The sequence below is a fragment of the Miniopterus natalensis genome, chromosome 10 (assembly GCF_054644295.1).
Source record: "Miniopterus natalensis isolate mMinNat1 chromosome 10, mMinNat1.hap1, whole genome shotgun sequence".
Classification (NCBI taxonomy): Eukaryota; Metazoa; Chordata; class Mammalia; order Chiroptera; family Miniopteridae; genus Miniopterus; species Miniopterus natalensis.
This window is the reverse complement of record NC_142090.1, coordinates 58133922-58150485: the sequence shown is the minus strand read 5'-3', so window position 1 is coordinate 58150485 and position 16564 is coordinate 58133922. Positions and strand designations below refer to the sequence as shown.

At 39.3% G+C, this 16564-nt stretch overlaps 1 protein-coding gene across 1 annotated transcript in view; it reads right to left on the bottom strand.

Moving 5' to 3' along the window:
* Positions 1 to 16564, bottom strand: part of CDK14 (cyclin dependent kinase 14) — a 496763-nt gene that overhangs the window by 59714 nt on the left and 420485 nt on the right. Inside the window, exon 14 of the mRNA XM_087821147.1 lies at positions 16053 to 16196. Coding sequence (XP_087677273.1) covers positions 16081 to 16196 — 116 coding nt within the window. The 3' untranslated portion in view covers positions 16053 to 16080. The remainder of the gene's footprint in view (positions 1 to 16052; positions 16197 to 16564) is intronic.

Below are 16564 nucleotides of genomic sequence, written 5' to 3'. Positions count from 1 at the left end.
CCTCAAAAAATTAAAAATGGAACTGCTTTATGACCCAGCAATTCTACTTCTGGGTCTATAGCCAGAGAACCCCAAACGCTAATTCAAAAGAATATATGCACCCTTATGTTTATTGCAGCATTATTTACGATAGCCGAGCTATGGAAGCAACTCAAGTATCCATCAATAGACGAGTGGATAAAAACGCTGTGGTTTATATATATACTGGAATATTACTTGGCCATAAAAAAATGAAATCTTACCATTTGCAACAGCAGAGATGGACCTCTAAGGTATTATACTAAGTAAAATAAGTCAGTCAAAGAAAGACAAATACCATATGGTTTCATTTATATATGGAATCTAAGAACAATATAAGCAAACAAAAAAGAAACAGACTCATAGATATAGAGAACAGACTGATGGTTGCCAGAGGGAAGTGGGGTTGGGGGGCTGGGTGACAGAGGTAAAGAGATTAAGAAGTACAAATTGGAAGTTACAAAATAGTCAGAGAATGTATATACAGCACAGGGAATAAAGTCAATAATATTGCAATAAGTATGCATGGTGCCAGGTGGGTACTTGAAATACCAGGGGAACACTTTGTAAAGTATATGATTGTCTAACCACTAGGCTGTACACCTGAAACTAATACAAAATAATATTTAATGTAAACTGTAATTGAAAAAAATTTAAATTAAAAAAAATTGTGAGTATTTTGAAGCTAGAAACTGTCTTACTACTGCCTAAAACAACACCCATATAACGGCTACTCAAAAAATACTTGCTGAGAGAAAAGAAGATTATGGAAGTTAGTTGGATATTCACAAATTTAGTCAATATCTAAAAAAAATATTAATGGGCACAAATTATGGCCCATAAATGAGGATAAGACAGTACACAAATTCCTATACGCTGAGTTTTAGATTTTGGTAAGGAAGACAGACAAATGACAGAGGACTTCAATACAGAGAAGCCAAAGCTCTGGATTTGTTCCCAACGTGTGTAAAATAGCCATACATTTATTTATGTTCACAAAATATATTTCACACTCTGTCAGACAGCTTGCTAAATTCTACCACTGATCCTGAGTCAGAGGCTGAAACATCTCAGGATTCTTAACTTGGACACTGTCATCTCTGTCCATGACTCCTCTCCTCCATTTCTGTCCATTTTCATCAGGTCTGAACCTTGAGATTAATTTCTCTGTCTCCTTTCCGAATCTGACATCAGGTAGCCCTGTCCTCAGTTCAGTAAGTCATCTTTAATTCTTTCCATTTGATTGAGAACCTGTCCCAGACCTTCTGCCTTTCTGGTTTTACTTTCTGCATATCGCGTGGGCTTTAAAACTTCACCTGCCTTAACCGAGTGATCAAGGTCAACACGACCAGTGATAAGTCATGTGGATATCATATACTTCTTGACATGATGTGATGAGAAGAATACTTCATCTTGGTGGTATTCCTCTCCAAAACCCATAACCACAGTCTGACCATGAGAAAACATCATAACGGACATTCTATAAAATAACTGAACAGTACTCTTCCAAAGCATCAAGGTCATGAAGATCAAGGAAAGACTGAGAAACTACCACAGACCATAGGAGACTAAGGAGACATTACAATTAAATGCAATGTGGCACCCTGGATGGAGTCCTGGGACAAAAGGAGGACATGAGTGTGAAAACAGGTGAACTACAAATAAAATTGTAGTTTAATTAATAGTACGGGACCTATGTTAATTTCTTAAGTTGATAAATGTGCCATGGTTATAAAGGTGGTTAATATTAGAAGTTGGTGAAGGGTATATAGCTCTTTACACTGGCTTTACAACTTTTCTATAAATCTAAAAGTATTTCAAAATAAAGAGTTAAAACACACACACAAACCAGAACCCTAATCTGACTGCTAATCATGCTGAGTAGTAACTCTCAATTCTGAATCCCAGATTCATCCAGGTTTCCATGAGCTACTGCCTAGTAGGTGGGCAGAGAAAAACCTGAGTCCCTTCTCCTGAAAGAAACTGAATTTATGCTTAGTCTGATAAGGGCGCTGTATTGAAAGTCCCCCTGAGTCCTTTAAACATGGTATGAAAATGGCCTGCTGATTTTAGTGTTTTATAGTCAGGGCCTCCCCATGCAAGGTCAAACCTAATGCATATGAGAAAAGAGAAGTTACAGCCCAAACAACTAATATATAGCAAAAGTCCTTTAAGACTTGGTCTACTAATCATTAACGGCATAGTAAATGGCACTCTACTGTAATTTTCAGATAGTATCTGTGTGAACACAAGAATAGGGATTTTATCCATTGTATCCCCAGAAAAACTAAGATATTCAGTTTGATGGATAGAAGTGGAATAATTTTATACAGAAAAAAATTCAGTGAATAGTAATTTATTCACAGGGGAAAATTCATGCGACATAATTAGCATGTTAAAGTTAATGCATATTACTAGTGATATAAAGCTGTGGTTCTCATACTTTTTAGTCTTAAGAACCTTTGCTATTTAAAAAAACAAAGAACTTTTGCTTATATGAATTATAGCTATTGATATTTACCGTATTTGTAATAAAAACTGATAATTTAAAATATTTATTAAGTCATTAAAAAATATATCCATTATATGTTAATATAAAAACATTATTTAAATAAAAACTATATTTTCCAAACAGAATTATTGAGAGTGATGGCACTGCTTTATTATGGAAATCTTTTCAGTATCTGGCAGAATAAAGGACAGCTGGATTCTCATATCTGCTTCTGCATTCAGTCTGTTCTGTGATATGTTGTTTTGGTTAAAGCAACTGAAGAAAAGATGGTCTCTCACAGATATGTAATTGGAAAAGAAAGAAATGTTTTAATAGCCCTTTCAGATAATTGTAGATATATATTCTTCTTTTATAGTACAACAAAACTCAACAAGTGCTAGTTTCTTAAGGGTTAGTTGCATTGGCAAATCTGAAACCATATCAATGAATTCTTGGTGTTCTGTTACTTTAAAGTCTATTGGTTTATTTTACAATTTTAGTGAATATTTTATTCATGCAATGATTTTCTAAATCATGCACTGGTCATTTGGAAAACACTGGTTCAATGACTTACGCAGACCTTTCAAATGTTGACATATTTCACTATGTACTGGGGAATAAAAATTTATACTACTCTAATCATGAAATGGTATTAGAATAAAATATACTAACAAACTGATAAAAAGAACTCACATACTGACAGTTTCCTTATAAGCACATTGTAGGCATCAGCAGTTCCAGTTCCTGTTTGTTCAAAAAATGGCCTTGACCATAACTTTGGTTGATGCAGATTGCCCAACTGTAGGAATTTGGCTATCACTGACCAGTTCCAGTACTCTGACATTAACAATCCATATCAGGACCAGCAGGGATACTGCCTGCACGTCCACAGACCCTCCTCCTGATCTCTTTGTTCTGCTTTCCCTCTCCCTCCCTATAAAAACCCCTGCCTGCACCTAGATGCTAAGATGGGCTTTGGACAAGAGTTCCCCCATCTTCTCAAGATGCCAACACTTGAATAAACCTCTTTCCTTTAAAAAAAAATGCTTTTATTGATTTTTTTTAGAGAGAGAAGAAGAGAGAGGGAGGGAGAGATAGAAACACTGATGAGAGAGAAACATCAATGGGCTGCCTCCCACATGTCCCCTAATGGAGATTGAGCCCACAACCTGGGCATGTGCCCTGACAGGGAATCAAACCTGTGACCACTCGGTGCATAGGACAATGCTCAACCAACTGAGCCACAATGGTCAGGACCTCTTTCCTTTTTCACCTGTATCTGTCTCACGACTTTGGTTTTCATGGTAGTAGGCAGTCAAACCTTGGTTCCAGTTACTATTACATAATATTAAAAAAATTGCATTTGCTTATATCACCACCCATCTCACTTGAAAAGGTTCTGAGACATTGTCAAGCTCACAGTGGGAAGTACAGTTTTCTAAAGTTTCCAAAAACTCCAATTTTCTATTGAAAGCTTTCATTTTATCATTGGCAGCAAATACTATGAGTTGTTTTCCTCAGGTGACAGACTAACTTTTTCTTATTTTTAAGAAAATGTCTGCCAAATATCCCAGTTTAAAAAAAAACACATTTCTCTGTCAGTCAGTCATTCTTTCAAGTGAAAACCATGTTTCAGGGGGAAAAATCCCCAACAAACAGCTTGTTCACCTTGCAACTCAAATACCCACATCAGAGCTTTTCCTGAGACAGCCATGTAATTAAGTCTACACTGGAGATGGTTCATGCAAACTTCCTATTGAGTCATAATGAATACTAAAGAAACACTTACTCAAAGGGAGAGATCTAAAAAAATCAGTAATTTTTACCTCTTTATCTAGAACATAATTAAGTGAAACTGGCTTTTCAAAACAGTTGCCATTGTGTAGTGGTAAAGGGAACAGTCCCTGGGAATACAGTTTGGTGCCACTGCCTTGATCCATGTGAGCAGCCAGCAGTTTTCCTTACCATGCTTTTGCACCCATGGTGCAAATGTCAACAGTGCAAAAAACAAAGAATATCTTAGTATTATTATGAGAACAGTTTTGACTCCATGGAGTCTCTGGACCACACCTTGAGAACTGCTGCTATAGAGGACAATTATAAGGATACCATTACTTTGGAATATAGGGACCTTATCTAGGGGAATCTACAAATCTGAAGGTGAAATTTTAACAACTGGGCCACTCAATCCATACTGTGAAAAGATTCAACACAGGGAATGATAAATATAAGAATGTCAATATGTATCAAACATTATTTTAGTTAATGGAGAGGGGATTCACTGAGAGGAATGCAAGATTAGTGGAGAGTCTGTAAAGTCTTTGAATGCAGTGCAAACTCTGGAAGGCCACGCTGAGGGCAGGGAATGGAGAAAGAGGCGGGCAGGAGAGGTGAACAAACGCCACCATTCGCCTCTGGCTCTGACTGCCAGACACCTCTGGCTTGTTTATCTTGAGAGGTAAGAACATCTTACTTAGAGAGCTGGTCTAAAACTGGAAAATCCACTTGGACACAACTTAGACCCAATTTTCTGACTTAAAAAAATATCCTTGATACTGTTTTCTCTCAAAATAGTTAATTTATTCATGTTTCTAATAAATCTGTCAGTCATTAACAAATTGAGTTACTGTGGGAAAATAAAAAAAATCTTAACTTTAGATGAACCATTTCAGATGTATTTCCTAATCTTTTTTTCAAAGGCCTGCATTTGGACCACACAATAAAACTCTCAAGTGAGGGGATGAGTGGATTCACACTGATGTTTAAATTTTCAGATTTGACAAACGAATGCAGTATATCTTGACAGCTATATTCAGTAGCTTAATGCTAAGCTTTTTACGCTGAATTCAGAACAGGATGCATTTTCCACCAGTGTTTTGACTAGGAGGTTTTAAGAGTCCCGATCACTGAAGACAGCAGTCTGAGGCAGCTCGATAAACCGAGCATTGGCTATTTCATAATGGCCCCATAAACTGTCTCAATATTTAAGAGGAAAGGGAAACTCGAGGCAAAGACACTTTGAAAATATATGTTTTACCCAAAATCTAGATGCTAAGTAAACATCCTTTGGGGCTCAGCCAGGAAGACTTGCAGCTGTGGCATTTGTGACTTAAAATAACAAATGAAGATCTCCGTGTAAAAGATAAATGATATCATAAAAGTTTCTTATCAAAAGGAAAAACATTTTCTATTGGGATTTATGTACAAAAAGGCTTTACACTAAAGCTCATTTAACATATTGTAAAAACACTGCACCTTTACATTTGGAGTTTAGTTGGAGTACACACTAGGCAATATTATTTTCTTTTTGCCACTACATACTCCTTTTACAAATTGCAGATTAATTTTTCCTGCAAGGACATCTCTGTAGCTTCCCTTTGTTTGCAAATGTGGCTACCGTAAGTTGCTGACTTTATGGTAAAATATCAAATTCTAGATGAACTGACAACTAGGCAGTAATGAAACCGGAGAGCTTCCTCCCTTTAAAAAAACAGATTAAAATTTTAACACTGCACCAAAATATGATACAGTCATATTCTAAAATATACAAATATATTTTAACATGGATTAGACCTAAATCTCCCAAAAGGCAAATACTCTCCTCTATAAATGATTGCTTAAGAATCAGGAAGCTGGGCTTGGTTTGTGCAGCCTAGCTAACCACAGCCCTGTTATAATTCAGTATGTAACTGAGCTAGTCTTCCACACCAGCAGCGGGGGGAAAAAAATCCCTCTTATTTTCTAAAGTTGCCCATCTCCGTTTCTGTTGAATTGCCACATAGCCCAGATAAAACATTTGAGAGTATGTCAGCTTTAATTAATGTAACATGACCTGATCATTTCCACAGTTAAGAATAAAGAAGTTTGCATTCTTTAAATCCAAAGCTCAACCTGGAGATTATGCTAAGTGGCTTCATTCATAGTCCACACTCCTCTGCTCATGTCAGAAGGACAGCATTTGTCCCCTCTAGTGATAAACAAATTATACATGAAATCAATTCCACTTCACAATCATTTTTCCTATTGGGTATTATCTTTCCTTCTCTGCTCCCTCCAGTTAAACCCGCATCCTGTAACTTGCTAATGAGCTGGGGGCTTTCTGTTCCAGGTGGCACCCCCTGCCTCGAAGTCATGACATTTCCCATTTCGAATGCTGCTGGCATTTTTCGACAGCTCCTGCTAACTAGCCTTTTTGACCTGCGCTAAGAGGAACTCATCTGATCGAATCCTCTAACCTGCCAATCATTCCAGCAAATGATCTTCACAGTCACTCCCAAGGCAGGAATGGGGGAAAAAAAAAGGCAATGCGAGTGAGAGAACGAGGGAGTAGGCGAGCGGCTGCCTCGGCAGCTACCTAATGAGAATACTTTAAGTCTCTGAGGCAGCTGAAACACTGAAAAACTGGTGGGAAAATTAGGACACAACTGAATGCCTGGCTCTGTAATTACTGATTTCTTTCTATCCTGAGATCATTTCGAGAGCAACACCTCTGAGATGTGCCAGTTTCTAAAGAACACAAGAACACCCTACCTGACATGGAGAAAATAGATTTATTTCTCCTGCCACTATCAATATGCAATTCTCATAATCCCTCTCTGTCAAGCAGCAGCCTTCGCAGAATTAATTAGGTGCTATCAGCTCGTTAAGTGTGCATCTGTAAACTAGGGGTGATTATCATGTTTGCCGCGGTGGAGGAAGAACCTCCTTTCCCTCCCCACCTCAGGCATGTTTTAAATGTTGCCATCATTTAGGGGTGTTGATTTTTGCTCATTTACATAAAAATAAACAGGGATGGTAGAACTTGGCATTGGGCTCAAGGACGATTTAACGGTGAAAACATAGAATAATCTGGGCATTCTTATTAATGGAGGTAAAAAGATTTTTTCCTTCCAGATTTTTCTTGCCTGGGTACAGTTTATTTAGTGGGTTCCCAGACCACAGGGTAACTCAATTACCTCAGGAAGAAAGACTGGGGACATGGATCTTTGACAATGGATCACAATTCTAGGTATCTTAATATAAAGTAGATTCGTTGACCAGGGAATGATATAATTCATCATTATGCCATTGTATGTAATAATGTAAAATAAAAACTGTACATGGCCTGGCCGGGCGTAGCTCAGTGGTTGAGCGTCGACCTAGGATCCAGGAGATCGCGGTTCGATTCCCGGTCAGGGCACACGCCCGGGTTGCGGGCTCGATCCCCAGTCGGGGGCGTGCAGGAGGCAGCCGGTCAATGACTCTCATCATTGATGTTTCTGTCTCTCTCTCCCCCTCTCCCTTCCTCTCTCTGAAATCAATAAAGATATATTTTAAAAAAATACTGTACATGATTTAATTGCACGATAATCACACATCTTTCCCCATTTATAGTAATTAGGCCAATAGCCCCATTTACAGTAATTATTATATGTAATTGAGGGAATTTTACTAATTGCATTGAAAATGATAATCCAGAGCAATTAAAAATCCAAGGGCACTATACATAAAAGAATGGTGATAATTTAAAGGAAAAAAATTCACCCAAATATGGAAGTTAACGGCCACAGTATTTTTTTTAAGATTTTTAAATTGATTTTTAGAGAGGGAGGAAGGAAGAGGGAGAGATAGAAACACTGATGTGAGAGTGAAACATTGATCTGCTGCCTCATGCACAGCCCCTACTGGGGAGGGGATGGAGCCAGCAACCTGGGCCTGTGCCCTGACTGGGAATCCAACTGGTAATCTTTTGGTACATGGGATGACACCCAACCAACTGAGCCACATCAGCCAGGGCAAGAGCCAGAGTATTTGATTCTACTCTTAGCATATGTGGTGATATTTATTATGAGTTAAATTTCCATCAATTTCTCCAGCTTTTGTATTGCTTTTTTGTTTGAGACTTTGTGCATTATTTCTCTAGGTGGAAAAGCAACCCCCTGACTGATCTATGATGTTATCCTAGCAACTCTAGGACTGTTGAAAAATTATTCTATACCAAATGGGTGAGTGTACAGAATGTGAGTGTTCCTGTGTGTGTGCGTATGTATGTGTGTGTTGGTAGAGGAAACAGCTATCCTAAATTCCAAAACAGATTTGGTAAATTATTCATTTGCACAGCTGATTTGATGTTCTTAAGAGCTTTATTCATAGAAGCATCTCAGAGTATTGCAAACATTTTGTTAACTATACTTGTAATAATTTAGCTAAAATGTTTAATTTTGTTAGATTGGAAATACATTTGGGTTGTGCTTTTCATTACATTTGCTATCTGTCTAGAATTTTAATGTGTCTAAGGACCTGAATCCCTGGCTTTTGTCGAGGAGTCCCAGTGTGTATCCCTCCCTGACCCCACTCCCCATTTCTTCCCAGACAAAGCTCCCATGAGAGAACTATCTCAGGAGGAGTGATGAGTATCGTGGGACAATGGGAATAGTTTCAAGCTTCTTTTTGCCTTCCTGTCTCGACATTATCATTTAGACATTGTCCTCCATGCATTCAAATGTCACCCCAGACCATCAGCCCACTTCAACTCAAACAGCCTCCTTTCATGCTCAGACACTTCTTAGAGTATCCACAGACCACAAAGACCGTCTAGTGGGACTCAGCTGCTATCCTGGTATTAATAATACAATACAGTGCACTTAGGGCATAGACGATTCCCTCTGTATCCCAAATTCATAAGACTCAACATTAAATAAAATGGAAAAAGAGAGCACCTGAGCTGGTCATAACTACTTGTTATAATATATGTGACTGCTAACTTCCTAATAGTTTGGCCAAGCGTTCTAATAGACATCTTGCTTACTAGCCACATCACATCTGGTTCCCACTATTTTTTGTAAAAAAGCTTCACTTATATTATGCTGCTAGCTAAATAGTCCCTAAGAAATTAATTTGGGTTTTAAAAAGACAGAGATACAAGTTGCAATGCTATTCACTATCCCTCCCCATTTTGAGAGCTCATCTAACCTGAAACACCGAATCACAAAAATATAGCCCATTTCTGAGCATCGTGCTGACGAACCAATCTGTGAAGCATCAAACGGTTCTTCTCTTTTAGTCATTTTGCTTTTAAAAACTCTCAATAAGAGAAGGGAAAAGGAAAAGCAAGGGCAAAAACCATATTTTTTTAAAATTAAAAAATAACACTCTGAATTCTTTTTAAAGAAAAACACACCAGAAATATTTAAAGGTAATGGAGTGTCATGTGAGTTAAAACAATGGTTTAGAAAAATGATGTGTATGTGCACACATTTGTGTGCGTGTGTGTGTGTGTATGTAATGCAAACATTTGGGGAAAATGGGGAAAGGGTATCAGGAATTCTCTGTACTATTCTTGCAACATTTCTGTAAATCTGAAATTATGGCAATACAAGAAAATTAAATAAATAATTAAAAAATGCACTCTGGATGAAGCATGGTACCTTCATCTTTATTTTCATTCTTCTTTGTCACAATCCCAGGACATAATTAAGCAGATTAGGTAGCAAGGGCCTTAGAGTCCTTTGCTAACCCCTTCACAGGGCTGGTGGTGATGGTTCAGAGTACAGATCAGAGGTGACTCAAAGAAAGAAGAGAAGAGGCAGAGGAGGGGGAGGGGGAGGGAGGAGGGAGGAGAGAAGAGGCAAACTTCCTGAGCCTAATTTGCATCAGAGTTTAGAGGAGATAATAGACTCTCCAGGGTGGAGGGGAAACTGTGGAAAGGGGGGCGGAGGTGGGGTGGGGAAGCTAAACCACATTCCAGCCTCTTCTCTGAAGGGTGTTCATAATATGCATTATGCATCTGTGGTTTCAAGCACTGTCAATTTCCCAAATAAGATGTATTTTTTAATCTGCAGCAATGTAGGAGGAATGACAAAAACCGGGGATTCTTTCAGATAAAAACTATTGTTTCCCCCTCTGTCATTTCCAGAACTAGTCTTGTCAACTACATGAGACAACAGAGAATAAAACTGTAGTTGTTTGATAGGAAAAACAACTCTGCAGGATCATGAAGAAAATAACAGTTCTTGCCAAAAAAATCAGAAGCCTTCCTGCTACTGAAAGAAAGCTAGATCCAACACTTGAACTTCTTATATTGTGTTAGGTGCTGATTGGTATTATCTCCTTTTGTGTCTATAGTTGAGAAAATGCACCGTGGCTTCTTAAAAAGACCTTGGCTCAAAAATATCACACAATGAGGATGTTGTTGCTCCATGAAAACTGGAGTGTCTGTCTGTACGGGGCTGATTTTTTTCCTTGGTAATGGCCAGGCAAGGAGCCTTCAGACTAGACTGCTTGCTTCGTAGGAGCGTCAGAGACTGCTGAGCCCTGAGCCTTCTTCTGAGGGTCTCCTTAAGAAGAGGTTGGCCACCCAGGTCACAGCTCAGCGGACTGCATCAGGGCCCAGCGCCTGACCCAGGGCCATCTACAGTCAGGGGTGACTGACCAAAGAGCCTTGCTCAGCGTCTTGCTGTCCACGTCATGATGACGACTACACCCATCAGAGCTGCTTCTGAGGACCGTATGAATCTGAGGCGAAGGGCTCAGCTAGAAACTGCCCCAGAAAGAGAGAGACAGAGAAATGACAGTAAGCAGGACCCCTGCTAAGCAGAAACAAGTCAGCAGAAGCCACGAGACGAGAAGATGGGAGCCATGCTAGTTGATGCAGCGACAGAACAAGACAGCTGCCACAATGTCCTAGCATGAAGGAGAGGGACCCGGGGATGTTTCTCCAGGAGCGGCTCCCAGGGTCGAGACGGCGATTAGACGGCAGAGCTAAAGCTCCCGCTGGACTCTGAGGGACACTCAGCCTTCGTGCAGCTACGCAGACCGTTGGCCTCTTCTTCCTTACTTTCCGGGGCAATCTCAACAAAGACCACCAATAACCGAGGGAACCTGACCGTGTCTCCTTCCCCTGAAAGATCCCAAAGCCACCTTCTCGTGGTCTCTCTGTTCCTGGGGCACCACTTTTTCTGTCATTCTCAATGATCCGTCTCTGTCCTTCTTGCTCTGCTACCTGCCTCTTTCCATATTGGAGAGTTTCTCTTCCTCAAATACAGGGCATCCCCCCAAAATGTGAATATAATGGGTGAAGCCAGACTAAGCTTTGAACAAAGAAATTTATCCTAAAGTGACATTAGACTTTTTTTTTAATGGGGACTCATAAAAGATAAAGTTTATGGTACAAAACCGGCAACAGCTGATGAACTGAGGACGCACAGATACTAAACGAAATGATTCTTGATATTTGCGATTCCATTGCTTCACATTATCAGCAGTGCCTGGGCCGGAACGGTCATCAGTTTGAAAACAGGCATTGACAAAAAAATTATTCACTTCTGTAGATTCTTTTAAATTTTGAAAATGAACTGTATGTTAATAAACACTGACTTTATAATTATACAAACTGTGTATACATTTTTTGGGGACACCCTGTATTTCAAGCTTCTCTTAAGTGGCTATGATTTAGAACTGACACAGATTTTTACTGATTGAATCCAGTTTAATTTCCCTGCTTCCTCCTTTAAAGGGCAGGCAGGGACCGGCCGGTGTGGCTCAGTGGTTGAGCATCGACCTAGGATCCAGGTGATCGCAGTTAGATTCCTGGTCAGGGCACATGCCCAGGTTTCAGGCTCAATTCCCAGTAGGGGGCGAGCAGGAGACAACCGATCAATGACTCTCATTATTGATGTTTCTATCTCTCTCTCCCCGCTCTGCCTTCCTCTCTCTGAAATCAATAAAGACATATTTTTTTTTTTAAAAAAAAAGCTAAAATAATAAATAATTAAAAGGCAGGCAGGGGACATGCTCTTCCCCAGCTGTCCACGAGCGTGTTCTGTGATGTTGGAGAGGTTCTTCATTAGCCCTGGCCCCAAGCCATGTGTGGCTGCTGAGCACTTGAAATGCGGTGCTGCCACCGAGGAAACAAAAATTGTTATTTTATTTAACTTTAATTAATTAAAAATTAAATTTAAAAAGCCACATGTGAATAGTGGTTACCTTCTTAGCACAAGTCTACACAACTTTCCTTAAAAAAAGAAAAGGAAAGGGTGGATTTTCCTAGTTTGTCTATATCCAGTCCTGACAGAGTAAGTTGATTGTTTTACTTTACAAACGTACAATTCTTGCATATTTACTAAATATTTCATTATATGTGGTTCAAAGGCTACCTGCATCAACATCCTTTGGTGTTCTTTAAAACGCAGATTCATGGAGCCCAGGAACCTGGATTTTTAAAAATCCCCAGGGTTTTGGCACCTCGGGGTGTGAGCACACAGCTCTACTGAATGTTCAGCACCAGTGCAGTGTATTCTGTTTGGAGTTTAGTTTTAAAAAAATCTTTACCTTACTTAACTAAAATTCTTAAGCAGCTGATGCATTCTACTCTGTTTACCTGGAAGATTACTTACAGTTAATTATTGCTTGATGACTAAGTCAAGCAGAGAGAGCCTAACACTTTTTATTTCATTGTCATATAATACTTAAATAACGTTGATTAGCAAAGATAATACTCTACAAGGCAAGGAGAAGGTCACCAAAATATGCATGCAGTTAACTTCTTTCACTTGAACCAAATACAACTTTTTCATGCACTAGACAGACAGCTGTAGACTTACTACAAATTTAATAGGGTCTAAAGGCCAGCTGATTCATTGAAAAGAGATGTACCCTAATGAGTGCATATCATTTCAGAAAAAATTAGAAAACATCTGTCTAAAAGATTAGAGGCGACTCTTATTTCTTGTATTCAGCAAAAAGAGTAGACAGAGCGACCCGAGCACTTCCTGTCTGTTTAGAATAAATGGAAAATTAAGCTCAACATAGGGCTGTGTTTGTTATCACTGGATGCAAATATAAGTGATACTAATGGATGTGGCATTCAATACAGCTTCTAGTCTTTTCCTCGGGGAAAATCTCTATGCATATTTAAGGTTCCCTTGGACATTAAGAGGATCTTACCCTTCCATGCTGATTAAAGAGTGGGGACGATATGAGATACTGAGTCTGTTAACATCTTCAGAGGATAACAAAACGTAGGAAGCACAGTATTTTGGTCATCCAGTGGCACCTATTCTATTTTTAAACTTTGGTGATTGTGGTTTTTCATTTAATTTGGTCTCAGGACTCTGAAACCAAAATCACTTTCTGCTGCAAAGGAAAATGCTTCTCACTATCTAGTTCATGCAAATCTAGGACTATTAACTAAATAATGAAGTGACCTTAGCATGCGAGTACAGAAGCAGCTTGGTACCGAGGTATCGGAAAAAAATATGATCTGAAACACTCCTGTCTACCAGTCCACCATCATTTCAAAACCAGAAGTGGTACAAAGCATTTCCCCCAGCCTATTGGGGCCCCAACCTCTTTCCTTTCCCTCCCAATCTTTTTGGGCTTTACAAAGAATTGGGGCATTTGAAGAAAATTTAAGATGCTACATCCTGCTCTAAACAGTTCAATAATTCATCAACAACAAAATTAAAATCTAAAAAATTCCATGTTTTTCTTTATGCATACCCACACTTATAGAGACTTTTTGCTTTTTATGTCTAAAATTTGATATTCAACCACTGGTCAGAATAAGTTCCATTGTACAGGATGTATTACTACAATATATAGGCTATATATTTTTTATCTCTAAGGTGGTCCCATTTGATTAAAATTAAAAACCCACAAAGGGAAGAAATTAAACTGATTTTCTGTTGACAGAAGTCTTAAAATCCAGCCTCCATGAAGCTTTTCTGAGAAAATAAAAAATTTAGACTTTTTCCCGATATAATGTTGAATCAAGCTGAGGTATTATTTTGATTTGGAAGAAAACAGCAAAAACAATAAGGACATTAAAACTTTACAAGTTGATGTAAAATGATAAAACTTATAGAGAAAATATCTGTATTACCAAATAATTCTAGAGGAAGAGCTTCCACCATGCAGATATAACCTTAAATTCGTTTTAAAAATACACTGCAAAGAAAATACATTTTTTAAAGGCTTTCAAATACTGATGATAACAGTTCTGAGCACCTTTTGAAATCTCTTTTCAATTAATTTTTGAGTCCTTACGGGCTATGCCTCTGTCCGTGAGTTTGATTTGATTTTACAAGGAGAAGCTGACCTCATCACACACGTTCTAACAGCTTTGACTGGCCAGGCTCAGGCCAGAGACATATCAAAAGAGCAGAAAAGAAAGAACACAACCTCGCCATTGAAATTCAAACTTGCTTGTGTGCATGTGTGTATGAGAGAGCAGCCCAAATAAAGTCCACTATTTGTTTTGTTCTACTGAACTGGCTAAAGGATTTATAAAGCCAGGGGCCTCATTATGGTAATGCAGGTTAAATACTTTAAAAAGTCTATGCTGCAACCCTCATGAATTCAAACCATTCTCAGGACCAGGAGGTAGCTGGTCAAAAACTCAGCCCCCTCTTTGTCCGACCAATTGAAATTCAGAATGGGGTACAAATGCTACTGGGGACGAAAGCTGTGCTTCTAGGTAACTTTGTATCCAGCAGGGAAAAATAACTTAAAGAATGAAGGATCTCACTCCTACCCACAAGGTGGGCAATTTAATTTGCTCCCTTTGCCAGGCTGACAATTGAGCCTGTTAACCTCTTTCATATTAGGAGACAGGAAGGAATAGGAGCTCCTGCAATGCTGTACCCACCCTCCGATTCACTCGAACATTGAATTACTGAACATCCACACGAGCAAGGAACAAACATGGACCAGCGACTACAAAGCTTTCCCCACAGAAAAGTTGGTTCTCTGTCTGCTTGAGAGGGTTATGTGACATTGAATGAAAAGGTATATACAGAGGCACAAAACTCCAAAAACCCAGACACTTCCATCTGGCAGCAAGGAGAGACACAGCCTTTTCAGAAGTTGCTGTCTTATGCTTGTTTCTGCGGAGCATGTGTGATGACTGGGACAGGCTGATGTGCCTAGAGGTGGCCTTGTTTAGATTATGCTTCCTATCTGCAGAAGAGCAGGGGTCACAGTAGCATATCGGAAAAAAAGGAAAGCTTCACCCTGATGAGTTCTGCACCAGGGGCCTGGCAGGAATCCGAAGTGGCCCACATGGCAGCTGAGCAAAACCAGGGAAGCACACGTCCCTTCCAAGGGAGGCAGCCACCATTCAGGCGGACTCACACACTCCTGGCAGGATCGGGAGCACGGTATTGCCAGAGCTGCTGATCTTCCAAGAAAAGCCAGAAATCCAGACTTTGTGCAAAATCTCCCATTTTAAAATGAGAGCAAACTAATTTTTAAAAATTGTGTGGGTCAAACAAATACGGCGCAAGGTTAACCTTTTTCTCACCTCAGTGAAGAATGTGTGAACAGTTCTAGTGATTTGCTTATGACTAAATGGCTTGCTTCTGACCATATAAATGAAGTACAATTTGGGTTAGAATCCAGAAGTGCCTGAATATACAAACTGCACCTCAGTGGAATCTGGGGTGAAAGCCACAACGAACACAGGAGACTTAGCAGATGGGGGAAAGTGAATCTGAAATATTTCATGTAAAAAAGATCTATTGACATCTATTCAATATTACTTTCCAGGTAAAGCGGGCCATCTTACCTGTGCTCTCTTGAGGACGCTGTGCTCATCAGTGCTTGCTATTTGATAGACTTTTGCCATAACTATTGTTTTTCCCAAAGGCCCGCATGCTCTCTCCAGACTCTGGTTGCAATCTTACATTTGGGACGGTAAAAATAGAAGACACTGTGGACAGAATGGAAAGTTACCGTTTATGTACTTATCGATGCATCTGTTACCTTCTCTGTTTAAAAATGGACACTGAGATGCAATTCTGGAGGGCTAACCCGTGGAACATCATGATAGGTATTGGTCTCTGAAAGTCGGAGTCATCACAGCCACACACATTTACAGATTTACACACACATACTACAGGGGAGTCTGCCTTACCCTCAGAGTCACAGCTCAGTTGGCGAAAACAACATATTTTGCCTTTCTTTGTGCCATACTTTCATTCATTCATTAAAGAAATATTTACTGAGCCCCACACTATTCTAGGACTCCGGAACGCTGAGGTACATGAATCAGAATGAAAATGAAACCCCTGTTCTTGT